This window comes from Amblyomma maculatum, chromosome 6, assembly GCF_055883805.1.
Source record: "Amblyomma maculatum isolate TAMU_Amacu chromosome 6, ASM5588380v1, whole genome shotgun sequence".
NCBI lineage: Eukaryota > Metazoa > Arthropoda > Arachnida > Ixodida > Ixodidae > Amblyomma > Amblyomma maculatum.
This window is the reverse complement of record NC_139349.1, coordinates 102264692-102292662: the sequence shown is the minus strand read 5'-3', so window position 1 is coordinate 102292662 and position 27971 is coordinate 102264692. Positions and strand designations below refer to the sequence as shown.

The following is a 27971-nucleotide window of genomic DNA, read 5'->3' as shown; positions in this document are numbered from 1 at the left end:
CATCGTCGTCTCGGAACGGTGCGGCATGGAGAATGGCAGCTCCTTGATTATTGAAGCTGATTTAGAACAAGTTTTAAAGATTCCCAAGCTCGGCACCTGGCTCAGCAATCTGCCTAACTTAACTCGGTCATTACACCATGTTAGCAAATGTCAACACGAAAGACAGACACGAGATAGGTGAAGCATGGGCTATCGAGTATCAGCTACACACTCGAGTGTCAGCCTTTGTCCAAATGTATGGCGTATTGCTGCCGCCATACATGTATATTGCATGCTGACCTCTTCAAGGCCCTTGCTACCAACAAACTGTTTCAGGGATGTGATCTGACTAACTTCTGTTAAAGAGCTCACAGCTATCTCGGCATCATCATTCGCACCCATGAATTCATTCTAAGCAATAGCAGCACCCGTCAGTTGCACTGTAGTTACAACGTCCTCCGCAGTTAATTCATTCCAGGCATTTCCACAGCGAACAGAGATCAGAAGTGGGATGTCAGCATTGGCTTCATCAATTGCTATCAGCATCCCCTAGATTATGTACCGCTGATAGGGCGCCTTGAGTGCGTGAGTGATGCCAGTGTCTAGCAGCTAAATTTTGAATGGCGCATTTGGTGACAGAAAAGGGTTGGTCATGCAGTCAAGGGCAAAGAAAAGGCTTTTCTCCTGTGGTGAATGTTACATGGGCTGCTGCTGCTAGTGATGAAATAGTATGTTTTGTTCCAGCTTTCCTTTTTTGTTTTTTTCAGATGTTGTTGAGCTGGTCAATCAGCTGACGGAATCCGTTAATAATGCTGCGTGTACAACACAAGCAATTGTGCTGCCAACCGAGGCTCAGGTTAGTTGCTTTTGTCTAGTGTCTGCATGGTTGTGCTCATTACTGCCTTTCTCGATGAAACTTTTTTAAGGGTCACACAAGAACTTGGTTCTAGCTTTATGATAGCACTGCCACAAGTCATGCACTTCCATTGAGAAGTGTGCAGGGATAGGGAAACGAGGAGCTCATTATCCATGTGAATGAAGTCAGCAGTCACTGAATTCAGAGATAGGCAAGAAGCAATGCTCTTTATGATTGGTTGGCTCTTAGGCTTTAATGTCCAAAGCGACTCAGGCTATGAGAGATACTGTAGTGCAAGGCTCTGGAAATTTCGACCACCTGGGGTGCTTTAACGTGCACCGACAACACAGAGCACATGGGCACCTTGCGTTTCGGCTCCACTGAAAAGCGGCTGCCTGGCTGGGATGCTGTTTATGAGGCTGGGCTCACAGACTGCATAATTAGTAGCATAATGATATCTTTAGATGAATGTCAATTTGATAGAAACGACAAAAGACAGACAGTGCTATTTCTTAAATTTGTCAAAACAACCATGAAAAAAAAATCCCAACTGCTTCCTTTCATTTTAGTGACTGTTACTTCATTCGTGTGTATATTGATTTGGAAGAGTTTTTGTGAAAGCTGTAGTGATCGGAAGTGCAAGGTTACTTTTGTTTACGCTTCCTGTTGAGCATACTTCGCTTGGGCTATAGCAAAGCCCTTTTCATCAGAAAAGAGATTTCCATTAGCTTGTTTAATATTCAGCAATTTCTTAGGTTATCGATCTCGGAAGGCCATCTTTTTGCACTACAACTCGAATGACGCAGCTGGTGCTCCTCTAATCAGTCATTTTAGCGACTTGGGCCAGTCATCATGGTATTCAAGCCAATGTGCATATAATCCACTTGCACCTGACAGCCACCTGCAATGTCACTCTGGCAAATCAAAGGCAATTAACCACCATGGTATTGCCAGGAGGGTCTCCTTTGAGAAGGAGTTGTGGCTTCTTAAGCTGATCCAACAATAGTTCAATTTCACTTTAACCCCTTGAGCACTATTATTTCGAGATTTCTAGCTAAAATTGCTTAAAATTACGATATCGTTAAAGGCCCCATTACATGAAAATTTGTTGTCTGTGTTGTGAGTGAAACATCAAGAGCATAGCGCTGGCAAGTGGTATGGCCGAACACACATTCTTCGATGATTTGTGTGGCTTAACGAGACCACATGATATCCAAAAGTTAGGAGGAGCTGCTAACTCCGGTCGTTCATTTGAGGTGGGAAGGTGAAATACGAATCAACATTCCAGTGCTCTTCAATGCTGAGTCAGGCTTGCTACACCTAGGCTACGCAGACATGTTGATACAGCTTGGTTAAAGCAGGGCTTTATATGTTGGGTGGTAGCCTACACTGGTCGCATCATACCCTTAAAGGCGGAGCTTAAGTGTCCCTTTAGTTTTTATTTTTACTGCTGGTTTCTATTGGTAGTGTAATAAAAAAGGAGGTATCCGAGACAAAAATATTTGAACCAGAAACTAAGTCAAATGAGCGCAGTGAAGTTTATTGCTCATTACGTGAAAAATCAACTGCCCGCCAATAAGCAGCAATCTAGTCGAGTAACATATTGCGAGGTAACTGGAAATGTTTTACAAGGGACGACCAAGAATGGAAGCCCAGGGGGTTTCATCGGAATGTTGTCAATTTTCATCCACTGACACAGAACTCGCAATAGTATCGTCTGAGCTGTCATCATCTTCGTCGGAAGAACTACTCATGTCATCATTGTCATCTTCACTTCCCATAACAATGCAAAAATTGGTGTCTGAGCCATCTTCGGATGGTGAGGATGGCAACGAAGAAAAGCTTCTTTCCCGCGATGACGGGCCAACAGTGCATGCGTTGCCTCTACCAGGCACCATTTTTCTCATTAAGGCTGCTTAAAAGGCTTTCAAGCGGTAGAACAAAAAGCAGTTAACGGGTCAGTGGTGCCATCTGTCAAATGGCGCATGACCTAAGCCACAGAGGAGCGCTGTACTCACCTAAAACTCTCAGGGTGAGGATCTATCCTGCAAGGACAAGCACTCGTCCAAAATGGCTTGAGGGCATCTTTGCAAGGACGAGCTGCTTGTCCAAAGCGCTTGAGGGGTTAAATTATGAAAGCTACCTGTGCAAGCTGGAAACTAAATGTTGCCTCAAAGTAGCACATACAGAGCAGGGAGTGCATGCTTTTGCTAAACCTTCATTGGCAGTTTTTTTAATTGGTTGAGCTTCTGATGTACGAAAAGGATGTTAGTATTTTTAAACAGGAGGTGACAATGTGGGCACTGTGCTCTGTCTAAACTGGCTTTTAATGGCATTTGCAATGTTAATGATGAGTAAATCCCTTTATTTTCTGACTTAAAATGTTTTTTTTTATTGTTGAAATGCAAGCATAAATTAGGTCGTTAAAAAATCTCTTATTTCTTGTTTTTTCTTCTGCTATAGCAATGCACTATTAGCGCTCAATCCTTTGCGGGGCATTATGTGCCCTCTTTTTGGCTAGTTACTTTAAATACATATTACACAATTGTCAGGTTACACTAATAAAAATGTTAAAAGATGTTTGGCCTGATTCAAAATTAGATCAAAACACTGCTCGGGAAGGTGTCAAAAACATCCAATAGTTTTCGTATGCCTTCATTGTTGTACATGTTAAAGTACGGCTTCTTGAATGTGTATTTTTACTTGCAAACAAATGACCTTAATTATGCATTTTGGGGTTTCTTTGAATGTTCTTAAGCTGGTCTAAGTTTTTTGTTGTTTGTAAAGCCCCTTCATTTTCTTATTGCATATCAAGGAATATTGTTGTATGCTACAATACTGGTCATAGTACTAATATTTGCTTTTTGTTCTTGCAGGTGCACATTGGCAGCAATATTATGGTAAATCAGCAGTTGATTGACCGCATGAAACTCAGTGCGGGCAATCAAGCAACAAAGTTTGCGTGTAACTTGGTGCGGGTTGTGTTCTCACCCGAAGAACTGGAAGAAAGCTCACTCTATGGCCGTGTCTGCAATGCCCGCAAGGAACAAGCTCCAAAAAAGGCACTGGGCTGCCCAAAATTGGATGCTGTTATCTGTAAGTCCTCGAGCTCATAGCCTGTGCATGTGATGCAAGAGCATTCTGAAATATTGTCCAAACAGCTGACTTTTCAGTGATGGTCAGGGCCATAATGCTTGCCTTAATGCATAATGCTGTGGTGCCTGCATGGCGCTCACACTGTCCGTGCTGTGTATATTTAATTTACAAAAGCTAAGGAAGGCTGGATGGACTCTAGCTTGTTCATTGCAGTCATGCTTCTAATGTTTTTTTTTCTTTTTGCAGCCTACACCTGCTTGCTGAATGGAGTACTAGCCAAGGTGGTCACCGGCAGTTGCGCAAGTTTGCACTGGGATTGTGGACAGTGATCCAATTTTTTGTCGCAGGGTCTTCGAAAGCAGGCCTAATTGCAAGGCCTAAACAGAGGAAGTACATCTATTCAAATAAATATAAGCTCATACAAACAAATGTTTCACTCTGAACCTACTTCCTCCGAACATCCACCAAATATCCCATAGTCATCATTCCTTCGAACTTCCTTTGAACCAATAATTGGCCACTGCCTGTGAACTCAACTCAAACTGACAACGGTCTGTTCCCTGGGAGCTCAAAGGAAATTCACAGGAAATTCACAGGATGGTCAGAGAAAGTTAATTCACTGTGAATTCAAAATCAGTAGCCAATTCTCAGTTCAGAGGAAGTTGCTTCCTTCTGACTTTTTTGAGTTCACATTGAACTCAAAGGATGTTCCCATTTTTATAAGGGAGAGGCGAGTCAACAGGCCGTGCCAGCACATTGAGGCAGGCTCCACATCTTGAAAATTATACTGCTTAATTAGCATCCCGTTAAAATGCGCATTTATCTGTATCGTTCGTTCATGCTCTTTTCTACTGCTGTCTACACATGCGCATCTGGTTTGATCACGTGTAGCATGTCCTCTGCCCTCCACTGTCGCAGCTATTTTTATTATTCGCTTCAAGCAATTCATGCGCGCAAAATGGCGCACTAAGGAAAATACTCTTTGAAACAAAGACGCTCGCCAGAGCAACTGCCTTCATACAGAGCCTACAGGATTGGAACTATACCATAACGCGCATCACCAGTCAGGAGAAATTTGTTCGTCAGTAAGTCACAAGCCCGACGCTCAGTTTGCACCACTTCACGCGCTATATTGTATAAACACACACGCGCGCACGCACGCTCGTTCAAGCACGAACGGACATCGCCCGTCCGCCCAGCGTGGGATAAATCCTCGCAAAAGCGCTCGGAGAAAGTCGTATAATCCGAACAGAACGCTGCACAGCGGCAGATATGACTGCCACTCACATTGCAAGCAGTGTAGGCAGCGAGCTATAGGCGTGAGCAGGGGAATGGAGGGGGGGGGGGGGGTTAAGAAGGAAGGACGAGAGAGGTTTCGGGGCCAAACTGCAGTGCGAAAGGTGCTGCAGCCCGGTGGTGAGGGAAATTAAGAGAGGTGGGTGGGTGAGTGCGTTCAGGAAAAAATTGCGCCAAGAAACAACGACGCTCTGCCTTTTGTGCAAAAAGGCAAGAAGGGTACGTCTTATAAGCGCCTTTCCCCGTGGCTCGCAGAACGAATAACACAGCAAACGTATATATACAGGGGGGCGCACAACTGAGAAGACCTACATATAAACGCATATAGCATTGAATCTAGCCTGAAGTAAAAGAAGGGGGGTGTAGGCATCGAAGAAAGTCGTTGTGAGTTACACCCGTCGGCGGCAGTCTCAGCCAGTGGTGCGGACCTCCTGCGCGCGGCTACCACGTATATCACGCGCTCCGTCAGCTGGAGCCGCCGGCGCGGCGCTAGCGCCTGGCGAAAAGTGACTGCGGGACGCAAGCAGCAGCAGCGCCGAGCTTATTTACGACGGCGAAGGAAAGAAACTGGCAGCGGGCCCCGCTCTGTCTCCGCGTGCTTCGCGCACCGCTGCTGCTGCTGCAGAGGCGGCGTGAACGCTCGAGTGCGGTTGAATTTGTTGTCACTCGCGCGACATCGTCCCGGGCGCTCGAGGACGATAATTCTCTTTTGTTCGAGCCCGCTCCTATATGGCTGCTGCGAGGAATGGCCCCGCGCGGAGAGGACAGTGCTGGAAAGGTTTAGAGGAGAGGGAGAGAGGGAACGCGATAGTGTGCCCTGAGAATGAGGAGGGGAGAGAGATGAAAAAGTGAGCGCAATAACGATTCCATCATCGCGCGATATGTGGAGGAGGTCGGCTCTTTCCCCTATATATATATGTACGGGAGTGCGACCTGCATGCTCACAAAGGAATAGGCAAATCAATTTAGCTAAAAAAGGTAAACTCAGAAGTGTTCCGCAAATATATATGATGACAATATTAATGCCTGACCCTATAGACTCTAATGTGAGCGAACTTATATCCCGCAGGCAGAGGCATCAGTTTTATGTCCTGCCAACAGTTATTTGGCATTTCAAACAGAATCAGCAGCGATTCTCTTCGCGAAACAGTGGAACGCGATTGTTTGCGCCGCCGTGTGTGGGACCACTGCTCAATCGGCGCCCTTGAGGACATCTTTGCTTCCATCATCACCTTCATGACCCTTAATTTCACCAATCCTAATACCAGGATAAATTTGTAGTAATTAGCCCAGGCTATGATTTTTAGCAGAAATCCTCTGACGTATACTTTTGATTTTTTGTTGTTGCAAGGGACGACAAGATATATTTTATCTTTTATTGGCGAATGCAATACTACTCTAGGTTTCGAGCCTTCAGCGTAGCGCGGCCGGTAGTCACGTGTGACGTCACACCCCACGTGGCTGGCAGGAGCTGCCAACCTGGGTCTCTCGTTTCACATAGGACGGTTATGTCATAATCAGTCTGCTAGGGTCCTGGCATTCACGTTACCCCTATAGGCCACTAAGGAACGTTCATACGGGTTGGTTAAAGCGGGGTTTTATATGTGGGCTGAGGAAGAAGAAAAAGAGAAGAAGAACGCTCCGTCACCCGCAGCTAATGCTTTCGCTCAATATTTGGTTCAGCAGCGTTGAACCCTTGTATTTTTTTTAATGTTGCGTGGGACGTAAAGACAGACAAAAAGAAGCGGAAAATTCTTTTACAGTGTCAACCTGGAAGCGAGTCTGTTAACTCGACGCGTTCACATGTTAACTCGACGCGTTTCTCCTCAATGCTCATGAGCATTGAGGAGAAATGGGCTGCCAACCAGTCAAGCGACAAGTTTATCCGTCGGCAAACAATTTTTTACAAAAACAACATAACTATGCACGTTTAACGCCCGAAAGTCGAACCTGCCATTTTTATGCGATCTCACGGCCAAATGTAACCACATTCGTGATCTAATCAATTTAGATAAATGTTTAGATTTCATTTCAAGCGAACATGCTATCTCGACGACAAAATGCTCACATGCGGATTAAAGCATTGTCTAAGTAGACCACAAAAGTCAACGAAAATCCAATGCCACATATGCCCTTAGTAGTTTTGCACAGAAAGACTATAACGCTAATACTGTGCCGTGACTGAGCCAATTACCGCCTCATCTGCGCGAGGGAAAATGCAAGGCTGCCGCAGCGCTTGCTGTCTGGATCCATATAGTTCACATTGTAAACTGTGCTTCTGGGAACACTCCGCGAGCTTTGATTAAACGCAATATTTGTCTACATAAATATGAAATGATATTAGCGCTCGTTGGGGAAGAAAATGTCACCCGTATTCCATGCCACCAGCACAATGTTTGGTATGGGTATGGGCATGATATTTTGTTTACATTAGACAGTATCATACCTCCATGTGGAATATGCATAGTAAAACAAAAAAATCTCTACTTCATGACAACCGGGCACTATACATGGCATGGACAGCAAGTGAAGTTTTGTTTGCACTCCACCGTATAGCCATATCATGCCCAGTTTGCTTAATACAGGTATTGCATTTTACATTTAACACAGTGTGTGCGTGTTTTAGGTTTTTCGGATTTTGTTGCAATTTAATGCGAGCGGTAACGCATTTGAACGCGATACTGTTCCGTCACTGTTACCATTCTCAAATAACACCATTTTGTTTTTCTGTGCCCACAATTAGTGCAAACAAGTTGTTTTGTGAAATCTGATTTACGAGAGCTAAGAGGACAGGCAAATATTGTATATTCGAAATGGAGTCATTGGGCAGTGGAGGCCCCAAAGCTGAATGTTCCAGTCCTGCACAGCCGTATTTGGCCTTACGTATAGACGTTAGTGCAGATTAAATATTAGCGATATTGGTTGTTGTGTCTTTTCTGCGCACTGCACGTAAGAAGAAACGTTCTTTCCCTGAATCGAACTATTATATTCAGAAGACGCCAGCTTTACAGCGTAAATTAAAAAGTCTCTATAGCTGTGCACATCGTGTGATGAGATGTCTGGTGCCTCCGTCGATTCATTACCAGAAGAATAAATCGTAATGGGAAGGAGCCAAAAAAAAAAAAAAACCTTAAAAACAAAAATCCTGCATGCTATTTCGGCTGCAACATGAAACTGAGAACTGAAAGCGACGAAGAATCAAGAATTTGAGCAAATATTCCTTTAGTTGAAAAGAGCCGCAAACTCGCCAGGAAAAGAAAAAAAAAATAACTATTGACAGATTTTACTTTGAATAGATGTAAAGGATCAGCAAACCCCCATGCGAGCACTTCAAGCAGCACTTTTCTCCCACTATAATTCGAAACAATTCCGAGCGAAATAAATCTTTCGGAATTTCCTTTTGTAAACTTTACTTTATGTTGCAATCTGAGAATACCGTTAGACACAAAGAAAAATTGCCAAGGTCCTCCTAAAGGCCTTTAAACTGAAACAAACAAAAAAAGTGCTCATAGAATGTGCACTGGCTACACACGATGGTAGACATCAGAGGTGTAGGATAAACCATGTTATCGATGCCAGAAGGGTGGCAAAAGTGTATAGATTTACAAAGACTGGCATTGTTCTAATGCTTTTCGTGAGATATATTTTATTCACTCGACTCTTACGATTACATATTTCACGCCCACTGTAGGCATTAATGATTGTAATAGGAATCAAGCTTAAAAATGAAAAAAAAAAAGAAGCTAAGGTTGGATTACCTGTTATTAGTAAAATATCTTCTTGCTAAGCTTGCCGATTTCGGAGTGTCAATTTTGCATTCCAAAAATATTAATTTGGGCCCGAAACTGTTACGAAAATGTACTCTAAACGATAGTTGAATAGTTCTGAGCACTTCGCTGGCGGGTGACATTCCTTATTGTGAAAAACAAAAGATTTTGCTTGCATGGGACTCGTCAACATTCAGTACCTCCTGTCCTCGCCATTTCAAAAAGAATACAGCCACTTGTGATCGCTTGTGTTCAATATTTTGATAGCTGTCTCAATCTCCCTTTAGCACAGAAAAAAAAAAAAAAAGAGGAGCTAAAAATCCCGGAAATCTATCTTTCTTTATATCAATCCCCTTTGATACTTTGCACTGAGGTTCGAAGCCATTGGCATTGCCTATAGAATATAAATTCTCTATGATGTTTTTCGCTTCCGCTTTCTAATGAAGCTCTTAACCGATTGGTTGAAAATAAAAGTTTGAAAATAAAATGTGTTATTAAGCTTCGGGGTTTAAAACGTCGCGAATTTACTCAAAATGTGGGGGACGCCGTTATGGATAGCGCAGGATAACATCTATCCACCTGGGGTTCTGTAACTTAATAAAACTTGAAATTTCTCCAACCAACACTTTTATTTTATAAAACCCGACGTTTCGGAGCCGGCTCGGCTCCTTCTTCAGGGGTGCATGACGCGGGGCTGCGTGCAGCTATAAGTAAAAAAATGGTCGAGGGGGAGAAGAAGGTGGGGGGGGGGGGGGGGGGGGGGAGAATGGGGAGGGGTTGAGATGTGTGTGAAAGAAATGAGAAGGAGGCAAATGAGGAGACAGGCAAATCTGTCGAAATGTTTAGCTTTCGGTTCTGTAACTTGCACTGATATCCTGCAGTGCGATGAAAATGTGCGTTAGAGAAGGGTCGAAATCTTCTGGAGCCTTCCACTATACGGTATTTGTTACAGACTGAGTCACTTTGCAACGACAAGTACCCTAAACTAAACAAGACATTTCATTTTTAAACTCAAGAATTTGAAAAGCGAGCATCTTGATTCCGCTGCAATCTTCAAACAGAAGTTTAACGGCGTGAGGCCGAAGAAATCAAGATTACGAGGCTTGTAACTTGTTTTTCGCAAATATAGAAGTGAATTATAAAATATTTTCATTGTAGAGGAAGCTTTCTGAAAAGTTCTATTGTTCTTGTAAGAATCCATTGGGTTCAGCCCTCCAGAATCAGTTCTGGGCTAATGACTCTTTTCTCCCCAGGTGCATTGTGAATCCCTCCAAGAAAGTTAATGACCACTCAGTGGTCAAGACGTTCTGCTACTGATACGAAGTTCCCGGGTTCGAACCCGACCATAGCGGCCGCGCATTTCGATGGAAGCGATATATGCAAAGGCATCCTTGTGCTTTGCGATGTCAGTGCACGTTAAAGGCTCCCAGTGCATGGTCGAAATTATCCCGGAGCCCTTCACTATACGACACCTCTCGCGCTATTTCTTCTTTCACGCCCAACTATCTGACTTCCCTAAAGGCGGTGTCCCCCGAGAAGTGTGACAGCAAGGAACTGCGGCTTTCCTTTCCTATTAAACCATTAACATTTGCCACTGAGAATTGACAACTCAGAAGCTTATATCGTTCAAAAGGCCGTGTGTGTGTGTCGTTAGTTTGCACGCCACGCACTTAGTCCCTTTTTCACATCTTGCCGCGTTCTAAACGACCTTAGCTAAAGGTACCTATTAGATACTCATGTGTCCACACAAAAGACTCACTGCTTCGAAACCCATCAACACAACTACCTGAAGTACATCAACATCCATCGCCTTATCGATGTGCCACTTTCATGCATACAAACATGATATCATACTCTAAAACCCAATATAAATATCTATTAAAGAGGAGGATTAGGCTTCGCCTGATTCGCTTCTGTCATTATACTATTCTTCACTCTGCGTCGTATAGCTTTTCCGAAGGGGAGCATTGACAGCGTCAATGAATAATATCAGTTTGCATTGAAACGCCACTTCAGCGAACTACAGAAACATTGAGCCAGTGACATTAGAGCGAAAATCCATTTGACTGAGATGAGCACGACAGCCACTTATTTGAATGAAGCGTAATAAATCTAATTGTTTTTTTCTTGCAATGATGAAAACTGCACTCATGTGGTATCTGTTTACCTGAAATTTTGGACAAAATGCAGTACTTTTTCCTTTTTGTTTTTTGTTCTCTATTTCGAACCACCAGAGCAGAATTTTTTCTGTATGCCGAAATGAGTCAGTCGGAGGTAGTACTAAAAGATTTTCGACTGATTAGCGGCCTGAAAGTCCTGCAAGTTGAAATTAATTAAACTAGATATATTTCTAGTCGAAAGAACAGAGTTTGTACAGGTGATTTCGGAAAAAGTTTAACTGAAAGTTCTAAGTGAACATCTTTCAAATGGCACTTCGTCACTTTTCCGGATTTTATTGATACTGACCGCCGTTATAGACAAGTCTCAAAACCGATCAGGAAAATTAAATTCGTTATATATGTGTTAGCAAGGGACAAGGTACCAAATTGACTGAGGTGTACTTGAAGGCGTGGTGGCTAATAATTGCTGTCTTAGCTGCGTCGCGATAAAACAAAACGATATCACTCACGAACAGGCTGAAGGAATTTGTCTACTATATAAGAAGTATAGGCTCGTGGAATATAAACAAAACACTAGTGTGAAGGCTGAGAAGTCTTGCCATGCTTACTGATTCCATGTTTTCTGCCTCTGAACCTTTGGCAAATAGCCTAGCTCTCCACAACTACTCGGTCTTTGCCAGGCATCCTGGGACCAATGTTCATTGTGTCGTTCCAAATTCGAGCTGACATTACAGGTGAAAAGGGGATCAATAAAATATTTAGGAACAGCGATTAATCTGTTGATAAGCTTTTTAATATTTCGCCGTTTCAGCCCCAAGCTCTCAGATCATTGAATTTTCTTTACACTATAGAAACGTAAACTGTTCCGTAATCGTTCCGTATTTTATAATGAACATGCTGATTTCCGTGCGGTATTTTTTCGCAGTGATACGCAAATACAAGTTTTTTAACTGAACGCTTCAAAAGCAGTTTGGATTGCGAAAGTATATAGAAGTACAGGATGTTGTTACTAAAAAAGAGAAGGTAATGCATGCATGTAACCACGGTAAGCAAGTTTCCCTCTGTGGAGGTCTCGGCAGGTACTGACCTGAATGTGTTGATAAGCAATTGGCGTTCAATACGTCATAAAATGGTCTACATCATTTCACACTCATCACAGTTCAAGATGCTGTTGAGCGTAAAGTTAATATAACATGCTTATTTCTCCGCAATGCTGTGAACACTCATATGGCTCGTTCACGCTCCTACAAGACTATTTTTTTATTTTTTGCTTGCAGGAGCTGTCCGGATCTACCAGTGGTGCTGCAGTTTCCACGAGAAGATCTTATAAAGCATGGAAGCAGGTAAGACCTCCCGCACAGAACATACAGCAACGCCATCTGCCCACAGAAAGCAAGCTTAGAAAGGCTAAAATGCGGCCGTAAAAATGTCACCGGGTCACTTCCAAAATATACTGCGTGCAGTTTGCAAGCGCGCAGATCCACCCCGAAAATGCCCTTTCCATAACTGTATGCGGACACTCAAATGTCTCGCGGCGAAGATTGAAAGAAGCTGCCGGAGAAGTATTTGACAGGACGTCGCCATGAATTTCAAACTAAGAGCGAAAAAGCCCTTCCAAAACCCATACAGGGTTCGTCAGCGCTTTCTGCATCCAGAGCACAGGTATATCTCTGGGCCATTCTATGCATCTTTATAGACAGGTTTGAGAACACCACAAAGCTACCGGCAGCTGATGGGTGACTCCGTTGGTTTAAACGCTTCGCTGATGGATAGTAAAATAAAGCAAAAGTCTGGAGTAAAACGTGATAAAGTAAAACAAAAGATAGGAACAAAATGCTGCTCGGCTCAATATATATCCCGACTTGGATGCCACCTCCACTGGCATGGGAGTCCATGCGCTGTTCATCTTATCGCCAACTCACAGGCGAACCATTCGGTTCGCTCTCGACGGCGCACCAAAAGCCTCTTTCTTCGATGCGAATTCGGCTTCCAAGGCTTTTCCTGTGTGTGTGTGTACGTGTCTCCTCGCCGAAAGTAAACGAAACGCACGGCAAAGGGCTGGAGAGCAGTAGCTCTTTGTCGCAGTTATCGAGCTCGGCGCTGCAGAAGAGGCCAGCCGGGCTATAGGCTCCGCGGAGCCAGGGAGAGTCGGCACAGAAGGAATCAGCGCGTCGGCCGAGATTTAGAAGCGCGCTTCGAAGGCGCCTCGCCAAGTTGGGGAAAGAGAACGCAAAACAAAATAAACAAACAACTAACGGGGCGGGCTTGTGAGACGAAGACAGCGAGCTGCGAGTTGAGAAACACAGCACCCCTGAGGAATGGGTCTTCGGTGGCGGTGGCAGCGGCCTCTCCCGAGGCCCGAGATGAGATTGAAGAGGGATTCGATAAGTTGTGCGCTGGTTTGCTCATGGAGGGGTGAGGAGGGCGTGCCGTCGCCCCTCGGTCTCCCGAGCTCTCCTATACCCGAGTGCTTTGTGCTGATTGGAGAGCCAGCAGCGGCCTGCCTGCAGCTCAGGTGCGAGCTAGCAGCCCTGCGTTGTGCAAAAGCTCGCACATACACGCTCACGCACGCACAAGAAGACGTGTGTGAGGCCCAACGACGTGGTGTAGGTAATATTCCACGCAGAGTGCGTCTGTGCAGTGGACGGCCCCCGCGTCCCCAGTGGCCCGTACGGCCAGCAGCCATGGGCGGCTGTGCGCGGGTGGTGAATGTTTCAGCAGGTCGGCCATGCCCCGTTGCATTTAGCCTAGTGAACAACTGCTGGGACGAGGCCCGTGCCCCTCTGCACAGGCAACAAGAAGCACGTATTTTCTTTTCTTCTTTTTTTCTTTTCTTTTCTGAGCTGGCAGTTCGGACGCAATACGTGCGTCAGGTAGAGTGGGCGGCAAGCACGCGCACATCCTGCGGAGAATGTGTGTGCGTGAGCATTCGTGCGTGCGTGCGTGGTCTTCATATGGGCAGTAGGGAAGGATACGCCATGCTTTCATGGAATTGCGAGTACACGTGGTAATAGAGTAGTGTTTTCACCCGCGAGACGGGGAGTACTTCGGCGTATTAGATGCGTGGTAGCAGAGAGTAACGAAAAATGAGTGTACATTGCAATGATATGAGTGTGTCATACAGGGGTGCAGTGGCAGCACGCATGAGGTTCAATAAAAAGAAGATAAACAACACTCACGTGCCCACTACACGATGAGGCTCTACTACTCTAAGATAAAAAAAAAATATGATCTTCGATAAACAGTTTACAGGTAGGAAATGACATTTGCGCTGAGGTGATGATAATAAAATCCATTGCACAAATAAATATTTGCGACTTTTTTCGCACGCATGCTAAGCGTTTGAGGGACCTCGAGAATTTTGAGTTAAGTTGATGTAAAACCTTAAAGCTGAAGGAGAAATTGTATTGGCAGAAAAATCTGCTTTGAATATGGGAGGGAGGATTATTTTAGCATGTTAGTGCATAAGTATTTCCGAATAAGTTGTTTTAGCCTGAACGCATGATAGGCTCTCCTCTCCCTCTCTCTGTCTTCTTCGGATTTATGGGTCTTACGGAAACTTGAAAGAGATGAGAAACAAATTATTTAATAGCAGGAATTAACAGCGACTTGCAAAGGACACTGGCCATCACGCGACCCTCTCCATGAATACTATCGAGCGTGGTGTCTGCCCTGCTAGCTCCAAAAAAGTCGCTGCAAAGTAGTATTATGGCGCTGAAATAGGCAAATAGCCCAGAAACTTTCCGCACACAAATATAAAACATGTATATTAGAGCTCCCGTTGGCATGAGTTTGGAGTTTTCCAATTCGACAAAAGTATAATGTCATGGCCTCTCTCTCCCTGAGTTATCCGCGGATCGCGCAACACCGCGTGTCGCACGTGCAACCTCGCACAAAGACTGATGGAGCCAACATGAACCTTCCAAAGCTGCCAACTGCCAGCACAAGTGCACATATGACACCTTCTCCGAGCTCCCGGCTCATGCGGTCGTTCCTATGATGTACCTATACTGCTCACTTGCTGCTCGCTGCAAACACGCGAGAACGACGCTGTACACTTTTGTAGGTTGAGAAGTGAGGTATGAGTTTCTGTGCAACTCGCGAGCAAACCAGCAACAAATAATAAGACACATAAAAGAAATGAAACGACGCGCCGAACCCTACAACTCAATATAATTGTTTTTTGAAGATATGCATGAATAATTTAGCAGAGACCTCTCGGCCAATGCAAACATAAATCGAATGTTTAAAACACACGTGATATTTTTTTTTTTTTCAAACGGAAATAATTATAAGTCGCTTTTCTTGAAGCCGGCACAACTGCTGTGAAAAGTCGCTGACAAGCAGGGCTACGTACGACATTCCTTGACCACTTGTCACTTCCGGTTTTATTGAGACACTAACGAACAATAATGATCACTGATAGACAGAGCAGGTTTTTCTTCGTTAAATTAAGTAACAAGAATACTATAAACCACCTGAAGTCATACTTTAATTATAGAAAGTGAGAGACATTTGTGGAAATCAATTCCATGTATATATATATATATATATATATATATATATATATATATATATATATATATATATATATATATACAGGTATCGCGGGGCTGTATTTCCATCTTGGCGAAATACAAAAACACCCGAGTGCTGTGCAACGTCCGGGCATGTTAAAGAACACCATTTGGCCGAAATCAGCCCGGAGACCCACAGTACGCCGTGACAATTGCTTAGAGCTCATGTGTTCTTTTGGGAAGTAAAACAATACAAATTAGAATATTTTCAGAAGACAGAATAAAGTAAAGCAAGTGAATCCTTCACACGTGCACAAACATACACACATTTCAAGTTGTTTGTAATGGTCATAACAAAGAAAAAAATTAAAAGCCTATTTCCGCGCTGGTCCTTGTGCCACACCCAGTTTGTGCGTACGAGTACACGAGAACGTATACATACTATTTGGGCTATGTATAAATTATTGCCGAAATGCATCTTATAATGTAAAAAAGGCTTACTACTGCCAGAAGGTGCAAAAACGTTCAAAATGCATGTTTAAGCACCTAGCAGACTTTTCTTCAATGCGTTTGTTGGCACTACAGTGCGGCTAGTTAGTCGATGTTTGCATTAGCATGACGGAAATGACAAGAAAAAAAAATAAATAATGAGGGAAACGTTATTATACTCCGTTACGCACAGTGCTATCTTCAACTATCGGATCAAACTACGCATGAATTGCACTTGGAATAATGAGTTCTAATCAGTCCTAGCTGTAATGAACTGCAAAAACCATTAGGATGCAATTATAGAAACAACTATAAAGTTAAGTGTCAATGCTCCATGGAAAAAGAGGCCGACATCGAATAAGTTTAACATCAAATAAAAATACTTCAGAGAAAAAAAAAATGAGTACGGAAAATGTTTAATGAAGTAACTGAGTCCAGATAGCACGGGGAATTCCCCATCAAAAGCGTAAAGGACAGCACGAAATAATGCATAAAAATGTTAAGCCTTAGATAAATGCTGATATACCCTATTCATACAGGAAGATGCAGAATTAGTGAAAGACCGCTCCATAATTGGCAATCCTGGAAGAGTCCTTTATTTCTTTCAAATGTACCTGCTCAATATATATACTTTGAAAGAACACCAGTTGGCCGAAATTAGCCCAGACAGTGCCTTTTTTGTTATGATAAGCATACCTCATAGCTTTTAGAATGCTTTTCAGTTGTCATTTGAGTTTCACTATTATTGTGAATATTTTTTGCTTTCTGCGGTGGGTGTTTGGTGTTGTTTTCATTGAGAATGTTTTCAGAAATGGGTCCGTACAGCGCTTTGATATTGGTAATTGCATGCATGTATTTGAGCATCTGTTCAAATAAAACGAGGATAATGTTGACAACCAAGAAAGCATGAATGATGAGCGGACCGGTATAACCTTAACTTCAACAATATGCCTCTTATTTCCTGGAAAGGAGCATACGCCGCCTTTCGTGCTGTTCTTTGTGTTGTATACACCCAAATTAGGGTTAATGCGAAAGCTGCTATTCCTGTAGCTGCATGTTTAATTTCTGTTTACTGACTTTGAACTGAGAACTTTGCATTTTTTTTCACTAACCTCCTCGCAGTAGTGAACAATGCGTTATGAATGCTAGCCTTGCTTATTTCGGCATACTAATGCTGTTTGCTATAACTGCCTGATGCTATGGCCAGAAACAGGCAAAGGAGCAAGAAAAAAAAAAAGTGGCTGGTTATTTTACATAGTTTTTGTGTTAGATTTGTGTATGAAGCAGAGAATGAACAAAAAAAAAAAGGCCATTTAAATTGCTATGCCGAGCCATACAGAGTGTATGCTTGCAATTAGAAGAACTTGAGACAGAAGTGCCCTCTGTACAGATTACACATTTGATATTTTGAGGGCATGTATGCGAAAGCACCTGGATGTTTAGCTAGCTAGTTGGGAAGCAAGTATTATCGCTTAAGGCATGCATCGTGGCCGTCGACATACGCGGACCAATTGTTGAACTGGAATGCGAGAGTGTTGAACATGGGAAGAAGGCACGCACAAGAAATCGGCTTATAAGATGCACCCATTCACTGAGCTCTTTTCTAGAACTCATGCCTGAACGCACACAACGATCCATCGCGGCCCGCAAGTCACTTTCTTTCGCTCCCTGCGGAATGAAACCGCACGAATATAAAGGGGAAACTAAAAAGATGGTAGAGCAACGCATACTCACAATATCGGAGCACGCAACTTGGTATCCCGGGACAATGGGCGCAACCGCAGGGTCGGCGGAAGTTCACAGGGCAACGCGCACAACACACACACGCGCACCGTCACACACGTGAAGTTAGGCGTCACTGAAGGCCACGGAGAGGAAGAGTCGAGGGTCACGAAGAAAAAAAAAAAGCGCGTCAAAGTAAACATAATTGACGCATCTGACGCGAAAGCAGGACACCTTGACGTTCCCAAGCTTTGTGCAGGATGCACCCTTCCCGTGGGGTGCAGACACGCATGCGCCTTGGGTGCGCGCATCTGCTCCAAACACACAACATCGGGGGCCACCTTGTGCCACGGTCCCACTCGGGCACGCCAGGATCGGGACCACAGGGTCCACGGGTGGATCTGGGTCGCCCGCCGCGGTGTTTGCCCCCAGCGGCAAGGGGCGCAAGGGCGACCCCCAGATTGGAAGCCTATTGGCTGACAGAGCCGGGACAAAAAGGTCGCGCATACTGTACCGGGAGAAAAACGCGCCGCACCTATTCTGCCTCGCTTCGCTCGGTTGGCCGGTCGCGCTTGTGCGTGCGATTGCAGGATGTCCCCGAGAGAGCCACACAAAGATGAACAGCGAAAGAGAAACGACCATATGGGACAAAAACGTGCGGGAACTTCTATAGGGCACTTCCGCCCTTCCCGAATCTTCCCTTCCTTTCACTGCTCTGCTGTTCATGGCGCCAGCGGGGAGGCATTGCAGCCTCAGAACAGTGGCAATAGATGCTTGACGCAGAAAGAACGAAAACGCAAAAAATAAAATAAAAAGGAATCTAGTAGATATCCCTTCGTTCAAAGCGTATTCGTGAAAAGTTTGACTTTCGCTATGCGCGAACTTGTAGTTCACATCAAGCATTCGCGCCTGGTTCGCGCGATTATGATTCGACCTTAAGAACCTTGATCCGAGACTAATCGGTTTATCTGGAAATCCGCCAGTTCTGCACTGCTTGCAGTTCCGAGAGTTCCTGAGACGCGACCTGGTTTCGCACGTCTCTTCCACGGCAGGTTTGTGGAAAGCTGCTTCAACGAGCAAGTATAGCAGATTGTACAGCGTGTGTTGTGGGAAAGGATCAGAGGGTTTATAAAGGTAACCTGGGAAACCACATCGAACAGGCTTTGCACACAATATTTGGCTTAGTATTTGTGAGCGCGAATTCTTGGATAGAGCCCGTCAAGTATTGTAAACTCGGAGGGTTCTGAACCCCCAGATGATAGGATCAGCGGATCCGGAGTTTTAGCTTTGGTATCCGACCACCGCATGGCTGTATACACACACCTTGCAATAAAAGCTTATAAGCGCTGGGTATAAAACTGACAACATTGTAATAAAAGGACGCAATTGCCATAGCGGTATACTGTTAAAGCGGGCCTGCATAAAGTAAAGCCGCTGCTTGTAATTCTGTTTTGACACCATGCAAATATAATACGCCATTGACTATGAATCATGTATTGCTCGATATTATACCGATAATAGCGGGTGATGTTAGCTTATAGTAAGGCACACGTATCCGCTTGTGCACTAAAGCTGAACACACCTCTCCGTACTTCTGATACAGTTCAATGCTCGTATATATAAAAAAAAAAGAAATAAAAAAGTTTTCTCGCAGGAATGACAGAATTTTCTGGATAATGGATGTAACAGGCCAGGTCGTCTATAGGCAGAAGAAACTAAAACTTTACGAAAAAGAAAGAACTCTGTACAACACTCATTAAAAATAAAATAAATCCAATGTAAATTGCAAAACACGCAATAACGTGCTTTTTTCTGGAGATGTTTTAAGATCTTACTTCAATAGCGCGCTTTTTATGGAGCCAAAAAATATAGACTCTGTACGCACGCACAAAGAAGGTCCTCAAAAAGGCATGCTTGGTATATCGTCAGACAATGCACAGTTTCAAATTTTTACGTGTATTATGTATATGCGCAGTGTGCGAACATGTGTCGGTGCTTTTAACGTTGATTTTAACTTGAAAAAGTGTGTGTTGTTGGGCGAGTCGGTCAGACATATCTTCAAGCTATACAGCGCACACAAAAACAAGGACGATAAATGTACACAACAAGCGCAGTGTGTGCCGTTCTTTTCCGTCAATTCACCTAATCACAGACATTTACATTCATGTATATACCTGTGAAAGATTACATATTTGAGAGTGGACTGCACTAAGCAGGATGTGTTGCGGGGTTAGGTTCTGATATAATGGATTACAAGGCTTTATGACGACGAACATTCTATGATGACTGCAAGGAGAATACTTGTTAAACCTGCACTCATCAGCAAGTCTATGGAATTGCATGTAACGACTCATGAACGCCATTTATTCTATACACGTATTCAGGAGGGCATAATAAAATTAGGCGCCGCATTTGGTTACGTGCGCTCCCCTCAGGGTATGTCCAACAAGGCGGCATGCAAGTTCCTTCACAGCGGTATCACGTGTGCGCCATTGAGACCAATTGGAAGCAGAAAATAAGTTGCTATTGAAAGCAAGGGTACTCCAAAGCAAGCCATTGGTATAGGTATTTTTTTTAAAACAGAAGCTTGGGCATGTTGGTAATCCATTGTGTAGAACAGCGCGAAAAAAACGACAGGGACGAAGGAAGACAACAAGACGAGCGCTGTCTTGTTGTCTTCCTTCGTCCCTGTCGTTTTTTTCGCGCTGTTCTACACAATGTATTTTTTTATTTTCTTAGGAGAATTACCTAAATGAATTTTAGTTGAAGCTTTCAATGCGAGAAGTAACAACACGACATAGCAGGTTTCAAGAATACAGTAACTCTACCCCGATTCTGCTTTCTTATCGCATGTTTCGGCGTAGTTAATAGAATGATAAAGCTCATCCCGGGAAGTTCGGTTTTACTGCTACCTATTTTCTTTTGAGTTTAAATAGTTTAGTTATAATGTTTAGAAAAAATAAAAAAAACAAAAACAAAATGAAGCGACGGAACAAATAATTAAAAAATAACTGGAAACAAATCAACAAGGCTTTCGTTATTAGTACTGCATTTATCGGAAACATTCTCTGAGTCCAGCATATTCAAAGCAATTGCTTTTACTGTCCTGGTAAATAATCATAGAGCCAAAGGATTTTAATCTCAGCCTCAAAAAGCACTTGTCACGGCACAGGTAAAAACCAAAGCCCCTCCATATTTTAGGAGGTAGCTTCTTACAGCGATAGATGTATCTGTACCATCCCATAGCCTTGTCGATGCCTTTTCATCTTTGGTGGTGAGGGGACGGCTCCATTTTGCGGCGGAACTGCTTTGGCTACGAGACGTCTGACCAAGACTCGTACATCAGTACCAGAGACAATATAGCGTTGAAACCAATGTGGGGAAAAAAATCATTACCACGGTGTCGTGAACCCAGCCCACTTCTCTGCTTTGCTCCAATGTTAAGAGCAATGCATTGCGCATTTAATCAATTCAGGTGCCAATACGTTCCATAAAGCAACACTATCAACCCAGCCTTCTATCCTAACCGCAGTGTACATTTGCCAACTGACATTGTAAAAAGAAGCTGGAACGTACAGCAAAAGTATAGCTAAACAGTAACTATAGACCAACCCAAAAACAGTTTGGAGGAACAAAGTTTCCCAAACTCCCTTCAAATGTATATTTTGCTATATAGAACTTTTGAAACGGTTCACTTTAAGTTATCTGCAGTGATGTCAACAGGTTAAATATATGGATAGGCGGTATAGTATATGTAACATAATGTAGAGGCTGGTGTTTGCTGAAGCTGGCATGAACTTGGCCTTATTGGAAAAGCAATATGCTCAAAAGTTTTCGTTACTGAATTGCATTATCAGCATCATTTGTGCATGTCAAGTGCATGCGACGTCTTATAAGGAATTTAATTAAAGTACACAGCAGCATGTTAACTTCACTGCTATCGATCAAGTGCAGATGAAGAAAAAAATTAGAACCAAAGAACTATAGGGTCTCCGCTCTTCGTCGCCGGCTTTATCACAGGCAGCTTCGAATGAATCCTCGAAGATACCTTTGAAGCTGCATGCCTGCAATGAAGCTGTCACCTTTGGTAGCTACTCATAGGCGTCGACGCCAGACAGCTCCAAGAAAGAGAGACAATGTAAAACATATATTGCGAGACCACAGGTACACAGAAGAAGTGGTTACGTTTCTGCTGGTTTCAAGGCATTGAAATGGCCGGGGAAGCTGATAATGAGAAACGATCAAATAAATCTGAGAGGCCAAATCTATAGAAAGACCAGAACAAGCTATAGTCTTAGCTAAATTGAGCATTTTGGCACTTTGTTGCTTCAGCAAGGTCCCAAATTGCGTTATTAAAAAGTTAGATTTGTATCAGTGACTGGCAGCTAATCAAAATTTCTGCCAAGCTATGCAAATTTAGCAGAATATTATCAAAACAAATCAAGAATGCGAAGGCCTTTTTTGATATACGTTTTCCAATTTTATGCATTAGCATCACACGAGACACAGCAGCCCTAGTTCATTCGTAATGAAAGGGGGGGGGGGGGGGGGGGGGGGCTTTCCCAATATTTTCAAGACGCTGGGGATGCCGTACGTTTTCTTGCGACGGTGACGGTGACATATGCCGTTTAGAAATGTGTGTGAAACTAAGGATCTCAAAGAAAATTTGTTTTCATACAGAAAATGCCTGTTATACGCCTTTTACTGAAACACATTCTCGAAATAACCTAATCATCTCGGTTCTCCGGCCGAAAGCTTTGTTGGAAGGCAAACAGACGGAGGTAAATATTTATGTCGGCTTTTCCAGTTGCTATCGCAAACTGATTCTTGCTTAAAGTGGAAATGCACGTTAAATTGGAAGCGAAATGGTATAACACCTATACGGAAGCACTGCCCGAAGAACGGTTGCATAAGTTTTGACCGAAACAGGATTAACAGTGGCGGTACACTGAGATCTGTGAGTGGTGCCTTTGAACATGCACGTCCAAAAGAGAAAGGAGTGGTATTACAAGTGGTATACAAATACAAGTGGTATTTGTTATGCATGCGCCCTTCCACTCGCCTTTTTGGAGGTTAAGCAGCGGCCGTTGCAAGGCCGCGGCTTTATGGATTGGATTGGTACTGAGGTTTACCTTTTTGAGGATTGCCAACGCCAAGAAACAAATTTTCGCGTAATGGGTGTATATGCCTTGCACCTTAAAAATGCGGTGTAATGAGAGAAAGTGGAGCCTTGCGTAATTCATGTTTTCTTTACAAGCATACAAAACCACCAAATATCATAAGAATGAAAATTCAGAAATATATATCATAGACACTTTCTGTTAGCTGCCCCAGAACAACCTGTGAAGTGACAGGAAAGCGATAATAAAAAACAAAGAAACATAAAACGTTATAACAAATCATTTCTGTAAACTTACAGCAACTGTCCGGTAGTTGTAAATAGAGAGATAAAAAAGTGTGATATCACAGAAACAGTAAATAAAACTAGAAACATGGCTGAACTGAAAATTTCTGGTAGGATAGCTGGCACAAAACTCGCATTTTTCAACAAAAATTTCCTATAGTTATATATAACGCTCCCCGAAACATATTTATCACATATAAATAAAACACGCATTTCCTATATGTTGGTAATTATACTCGAAGAAGCTTTGATCCTCATTTTTAGCAGTTGAACAGTTTTGTTACAAAGCTTGCTTAGTTTCACTAATCGTCAATGGCTGAGTATCCGCATGCTTCCTCTATCTCCAAACTCAAAGATCGCGCACTATAAGCTGTGGATGAAAAGTAGCAGAGAGAACGAGAAGGCATGCTTGTTTGTAGCGCATAAATTACTTAAATCAGATGGGCTAAATGACACATGATGAAGAAACGTCTGCGTGCGCGAACTTACCACAAAGATTAGTAGTGCGAATGAAAACAAAAGTATTAAAAAGTGTCAAACTTGAATCGATGTTTGGTTTGTAAATATCAGAGGAAAGGTAAAGGAAATTTGAGCTAAGTGGAGATATGTACGATTTATTATGACGTTTACGCTACGCGCGAATTAATAACCATATCTATATAACATCATTTACATATATAGAAAAAATGAAACATCACAAAAGCAAAAGAAAGAGAACATTATTGCAGGTAAATTAATAAAAGACAGAAAAATGATTCTGAATAAAGAGCGTCTGTTAAAAAAGACAGGCAGGAGCTCGCCATTTCAGACTTTGTTCATAAATGTGTAGCAGGAACTGCGTGACCAATTTGCTCGACGCTCATATATAAAACATTCGCTAAGAGTATAGAAAATATTAGGCCGAGCTATTGCATTACATAAATATAGAGAAATTACTTGTTAGCTAATATCTAAATCGAATACTTGGCGAACTCACTTACTGAGGGCTGCGTCGTATACAAGGGTAATTCGCAGTTAAGAACTGCCTTGACTACCGCCTACGTTGTAAAGTGCTCATAGTCTCATACAAAGTGGTCATGGTGAACTCGGCAGGGCGTTGCATTTCCTTCAGTTAACTGGCAACGTTTTGATAATGGTAGCTGCAAGTTGGATGCATCTTGTATCCAAGAATTGTTCTAAGTAAATGATCCAACCCTATTGAAAGAAAGAAAAATCCTTCGCGAAACACTCTCTCTCAAGAGACCTTAGAAAGCGACATGCTGCGCCACAAGACCGCGACACCTGCAGCGCCATCTCTGGCCGCCTCTCCGAAACGTTCCGGAACGCTAGCGCCATCTGTCGACTTCGTGCCGCAACAAAACCGGCTGCCACGCCTTTTTGGCACGCCCTTGTCTAGTTCGCCAATCCCTCCAACGGTTACCGCCCATCGCTTTTCTGTGTAACCTCCTCTCTCTTCTTTCTTATTTAAGTTGCGCTTCGACAGAGTGCCGTTACGTTTCAGCCTATTTCATTTTGATGCGGCCATTGGAGCTGTCGCTCGTTTTGAACGAAGGTTAATCGTTAGCGGACTGTGTAGCGTACTTTTGTGCGATATATCTCAAAGCTGTCCAAAAAAAAGTTATGCAAATCGTGCCTTATTGTTATCATAATTTATGAACAAACAAGAATTATGATAGGCACTTACTTCGGACAAAATATATTATATGCTTATGGCATTTGGTGATTTGCTACAGAGAAGAAAATTACGACACATGTGCTATTGAGCTCTAACGAGCCTGGAATTTTCATGGTATATCCAGTTAACAGGAACAAGCACCCTCTTGTTATTGAATTCCATACTTTGGCAGTATCAGGGAAGTTAGCATTACTATAGTGTGCTGCAGAAGTTAGCAATCCTGCTCGCGTCCGTGTTGTCTCAATATTAACACAGGTATCACTCGAACTCCCGAACGTTCTTGTTAGCGCTACACAGCACACCTGAGAGCATTCACTTGGACTAGCCTCCACAACAAATAACATAGAAACTGAAATCAAATATTTTAATGCGGAATTGAATACATACTATGACGATTGAAGTACGTTATCTTGAAGAGGGCTGAATTAAATTGTTTCACCTATTGTGCTTATACAAAACTAAAACTAAAATTGACGATTAAAAAATGGAGTTCGTGGTGACGATAAATATGCAGATGTCCAACTACAAGAAGCGCAGGCTTTTTTTATCAAAGAATTTTAGCAAAGTTTGTATCTACGACCGAGTGATGAAATTAAGGCCTTTTGACGAGAAAAAAAAAAAAAAAAAAAAAAAAACCGAGAGAAATTACCGTACGACGGAACACATCGTATTTCATTGAGGAATCGCCTGCTGCTGCTGAGCAAGACATTCTGAAGATAAATTTATTTAAGCACGAAACGGCTTGTTGAAGGAAACCGCCAAAAAGTGCACATCCACTGACAGATTAGAAAGCCGAGTTGTTCTCTATAAAATAGAAACAATACACCAAAGGGAGCTACAGTACGATTACAATTACAAGCAAGGGAGCCAGATGTCACGCGTGAAAACTGCAGTTTGAGCATGTGCATGTGATTTACCCCCTTTCCAATCATGATCGCTAGGAGTGAGTTAAAATGTATACGCATTGCTAAGCGTACGATTATGCGCCAATAAAATAATTGATAATTGGTGTCCACAGGAACTTGTTTCTGTGGACACCTGAACCGCGCCGATAGGGAAGGGAGCTAGGAAGGTGGGAGTGAAAGTGGTTTGGTTTGGTTTGTGGGGTTTAACGTCCCAAAGCGACTCAGGCTATGAGAGACGCCGTAGTGGAGGACTCCGGAAATTTCGACCACCTGGGGTTCTTTAACGTGCACTGACATCGCACAGCACACGGGCGCATTGCTTTTCGCCTCCATCGAAAAGCGGCCGCCGAGGCCGGGATTCGATCCCGCGTCCTTGGGAACAGTAGTCAAGCGCCGTAACCACTGCGCCACCCCGGCGGGGTGGGGGTGAAAGTGAATAGAGAGAAAGAGGAGCCGTAGTGGAGGGCTGCGGAGTAATTTCGACCACCTGGGGATCTTTAACATGCGCTGACATCGCGCAGCACACGGGTGCCGAATTTTGAATATTCAGACCTCCGTCAAGAATAACCATATATTAAAAAAAAACAGCTTACTACCAAGACCTAAATTGTTAATAGCGTTATACGTTTGCGTTACAGCTTTCCTGTAAGTTGTCGAAAATAATTATAATTGCATATTCGATGTTTGTCAAGGGGGTTCGATGACCCTTAAGGCTGATTAATTCATTGAAATTGTCTCGCGTCTACCGAAATGTTCGAAAATTACGGGGGGGGGGGGGGGGGGGGGGGGGGGGCAAAGAGACAACTAAGTTGCTGCTGTGTGAAATACTGCGCGAAGAGCCGAAGCCGTAAATGCAGCCTCGTCACTTAATTTCGAGCCGGATTCGATAGCCCATTCATGAGAAAGTTTCCTTCAGCGAAGGAGACTATGCCCGAATCTTTATTCTCTGCCGAGCTCGTAGCCAGGAATGTTTCCAAGGGGAGGCTAGCAGACTGAGCAGAAAAAAATAAAAATCAAACAAAAACAACGAAGCATTCCTGAAGATTTAGCTTTGCTGTACTTCATAACAATTTGAGGAGAATTTAGATTTAAAATTTTGTATCCGCCCTATGTTTACCTAATTCGTGATGCTTTTGGCGGTTTGTAACTGCTACAACCATTACATTGCAATGGGAACATGCGTTTAAACTATGTTGCCGATTTTCTTCCCATTGAGCGTATATTTCAGTTGACGCTAATTCAGATATCTTCTTTCTGCCTGATGGCCATGCTTTGATGCTTTTTTTTTTTGCTACTGAGATACCTGCGAACCTTAATCATTTGTGTTATCTAACCATGCATTTTTCTCGTAGCAGTGTTACGCGTGCATTTTTATTTGCGTGCATGTGCACTCTAAATGAGGGCGTTCAACCACGAAGGAAGTATGCGAATATATGCCGGGAATAAATGCCGGGAGTGTTGAAACTTACCTGAAAACACAAGGACTCGTTTAGCTTTGAACAACATTCGAATCTTCTCTATGCATACAGACTTGTTGCCGTGCATGCGGCTGCTTCGAAAGAAAAATTCACCTTTTGGCTGAAACGCTATAGGCGTATATTGGTACCGAGCAATGCCTCAGGGCTTTGTCAAGACGGGTTTTTTCGTTAACTTCTTGGAAATTCCCCGGATGATAAGTATGCGTGCGAACAATGGGCATTACAAGAAACACGGCTGCAGCCCCAATCTAATTCAGAATAATAACCCAATCGCTTGGTTTAGCTACACCATTGAAGGCTTCTACAGAAGGCGTGCCTTTTTATTATCAACTACAATAACAATAGCTGGATTGCCCCTCCGTAGATCATGGTGTATCTCGCCACAAGCAGAGGAAGAAAGCCTAACAACGTATTTCGGAATAACGTAATTTGATACATATCCTTGAAAACTTCATCGAGTTGCATGAAATTAGTTACTAAGAAGCTTGCTTCAAAAAAAAAAAAAAATTAAAAAGGAACAAAAAGAAAGCTATGTCACTTGGCCTAGAATCAAAAGCGGGTCCTTTTAGGATTTTGTACGTACATGCAAACATTCGTTTCTCAGCAACGATGAATTACAGTACTGAGCTATAAGAGAACGTTAGTGGAGCCTTGTTGCGTCCCTGCA

The 27971-nt window shown here is 43.2% G+C and overlaps 2 protein-coding genes across 2 annotated transcripts in view; one reads left to right on the top strand and one right to left on the bottom strand.

The window, feature by feature from the left end:
• Positions 1-27971, bottom strand: part of LOC146186459 (homeotic protein ultrabithorax-like) — a 449712-nt gene that overhangs the window by 203722 nt on the left and 218019 nt on the right. The gene's annotated exons all lie outside the window — the stretch shown is intronic.
• On the top strand, positions 473-4360 carry LOC146186462 (uncharacterized). The gene is made up of 3 exons (XM_084607210.1): positions 473-835; positions 3712-3931; positions 4178-4360. Exons 1-3 carry the CDS (start codon positions 710-712, stop codon positions 4258-4260), a joined length of 429 nt encoding a protein of 142 aa, XP_084463336.1. The 5' UTR covers positions 473-709; the 3' UTR covers positions 4261-4360.

Bases quoted from the DNA above. Each gene is read 5' to 3' on its own strand.
- LOC146186462 (XM_084607210.1), top strand. From the start codon at position 710: ATGTTTTGTTCCAGCTTTCCTTTTTTGTTTTTTTCAGATGTTGTTGAG. The intron at 836-3,711 runs GTTAGTTGCTTT...TTGTTCTTGCAG, and splicing joins TGCTGCCAACCGAGGCTCAG to GTGCACATTGGCAGCAATAT. The intron at 3,932-4,177 runs GTAAGTCCTCGA...TTCTTTTTGCAG, and splicing joins AAAATTGGATGCTGTTATCT to CCTACACCTGCTTGCTGAAT.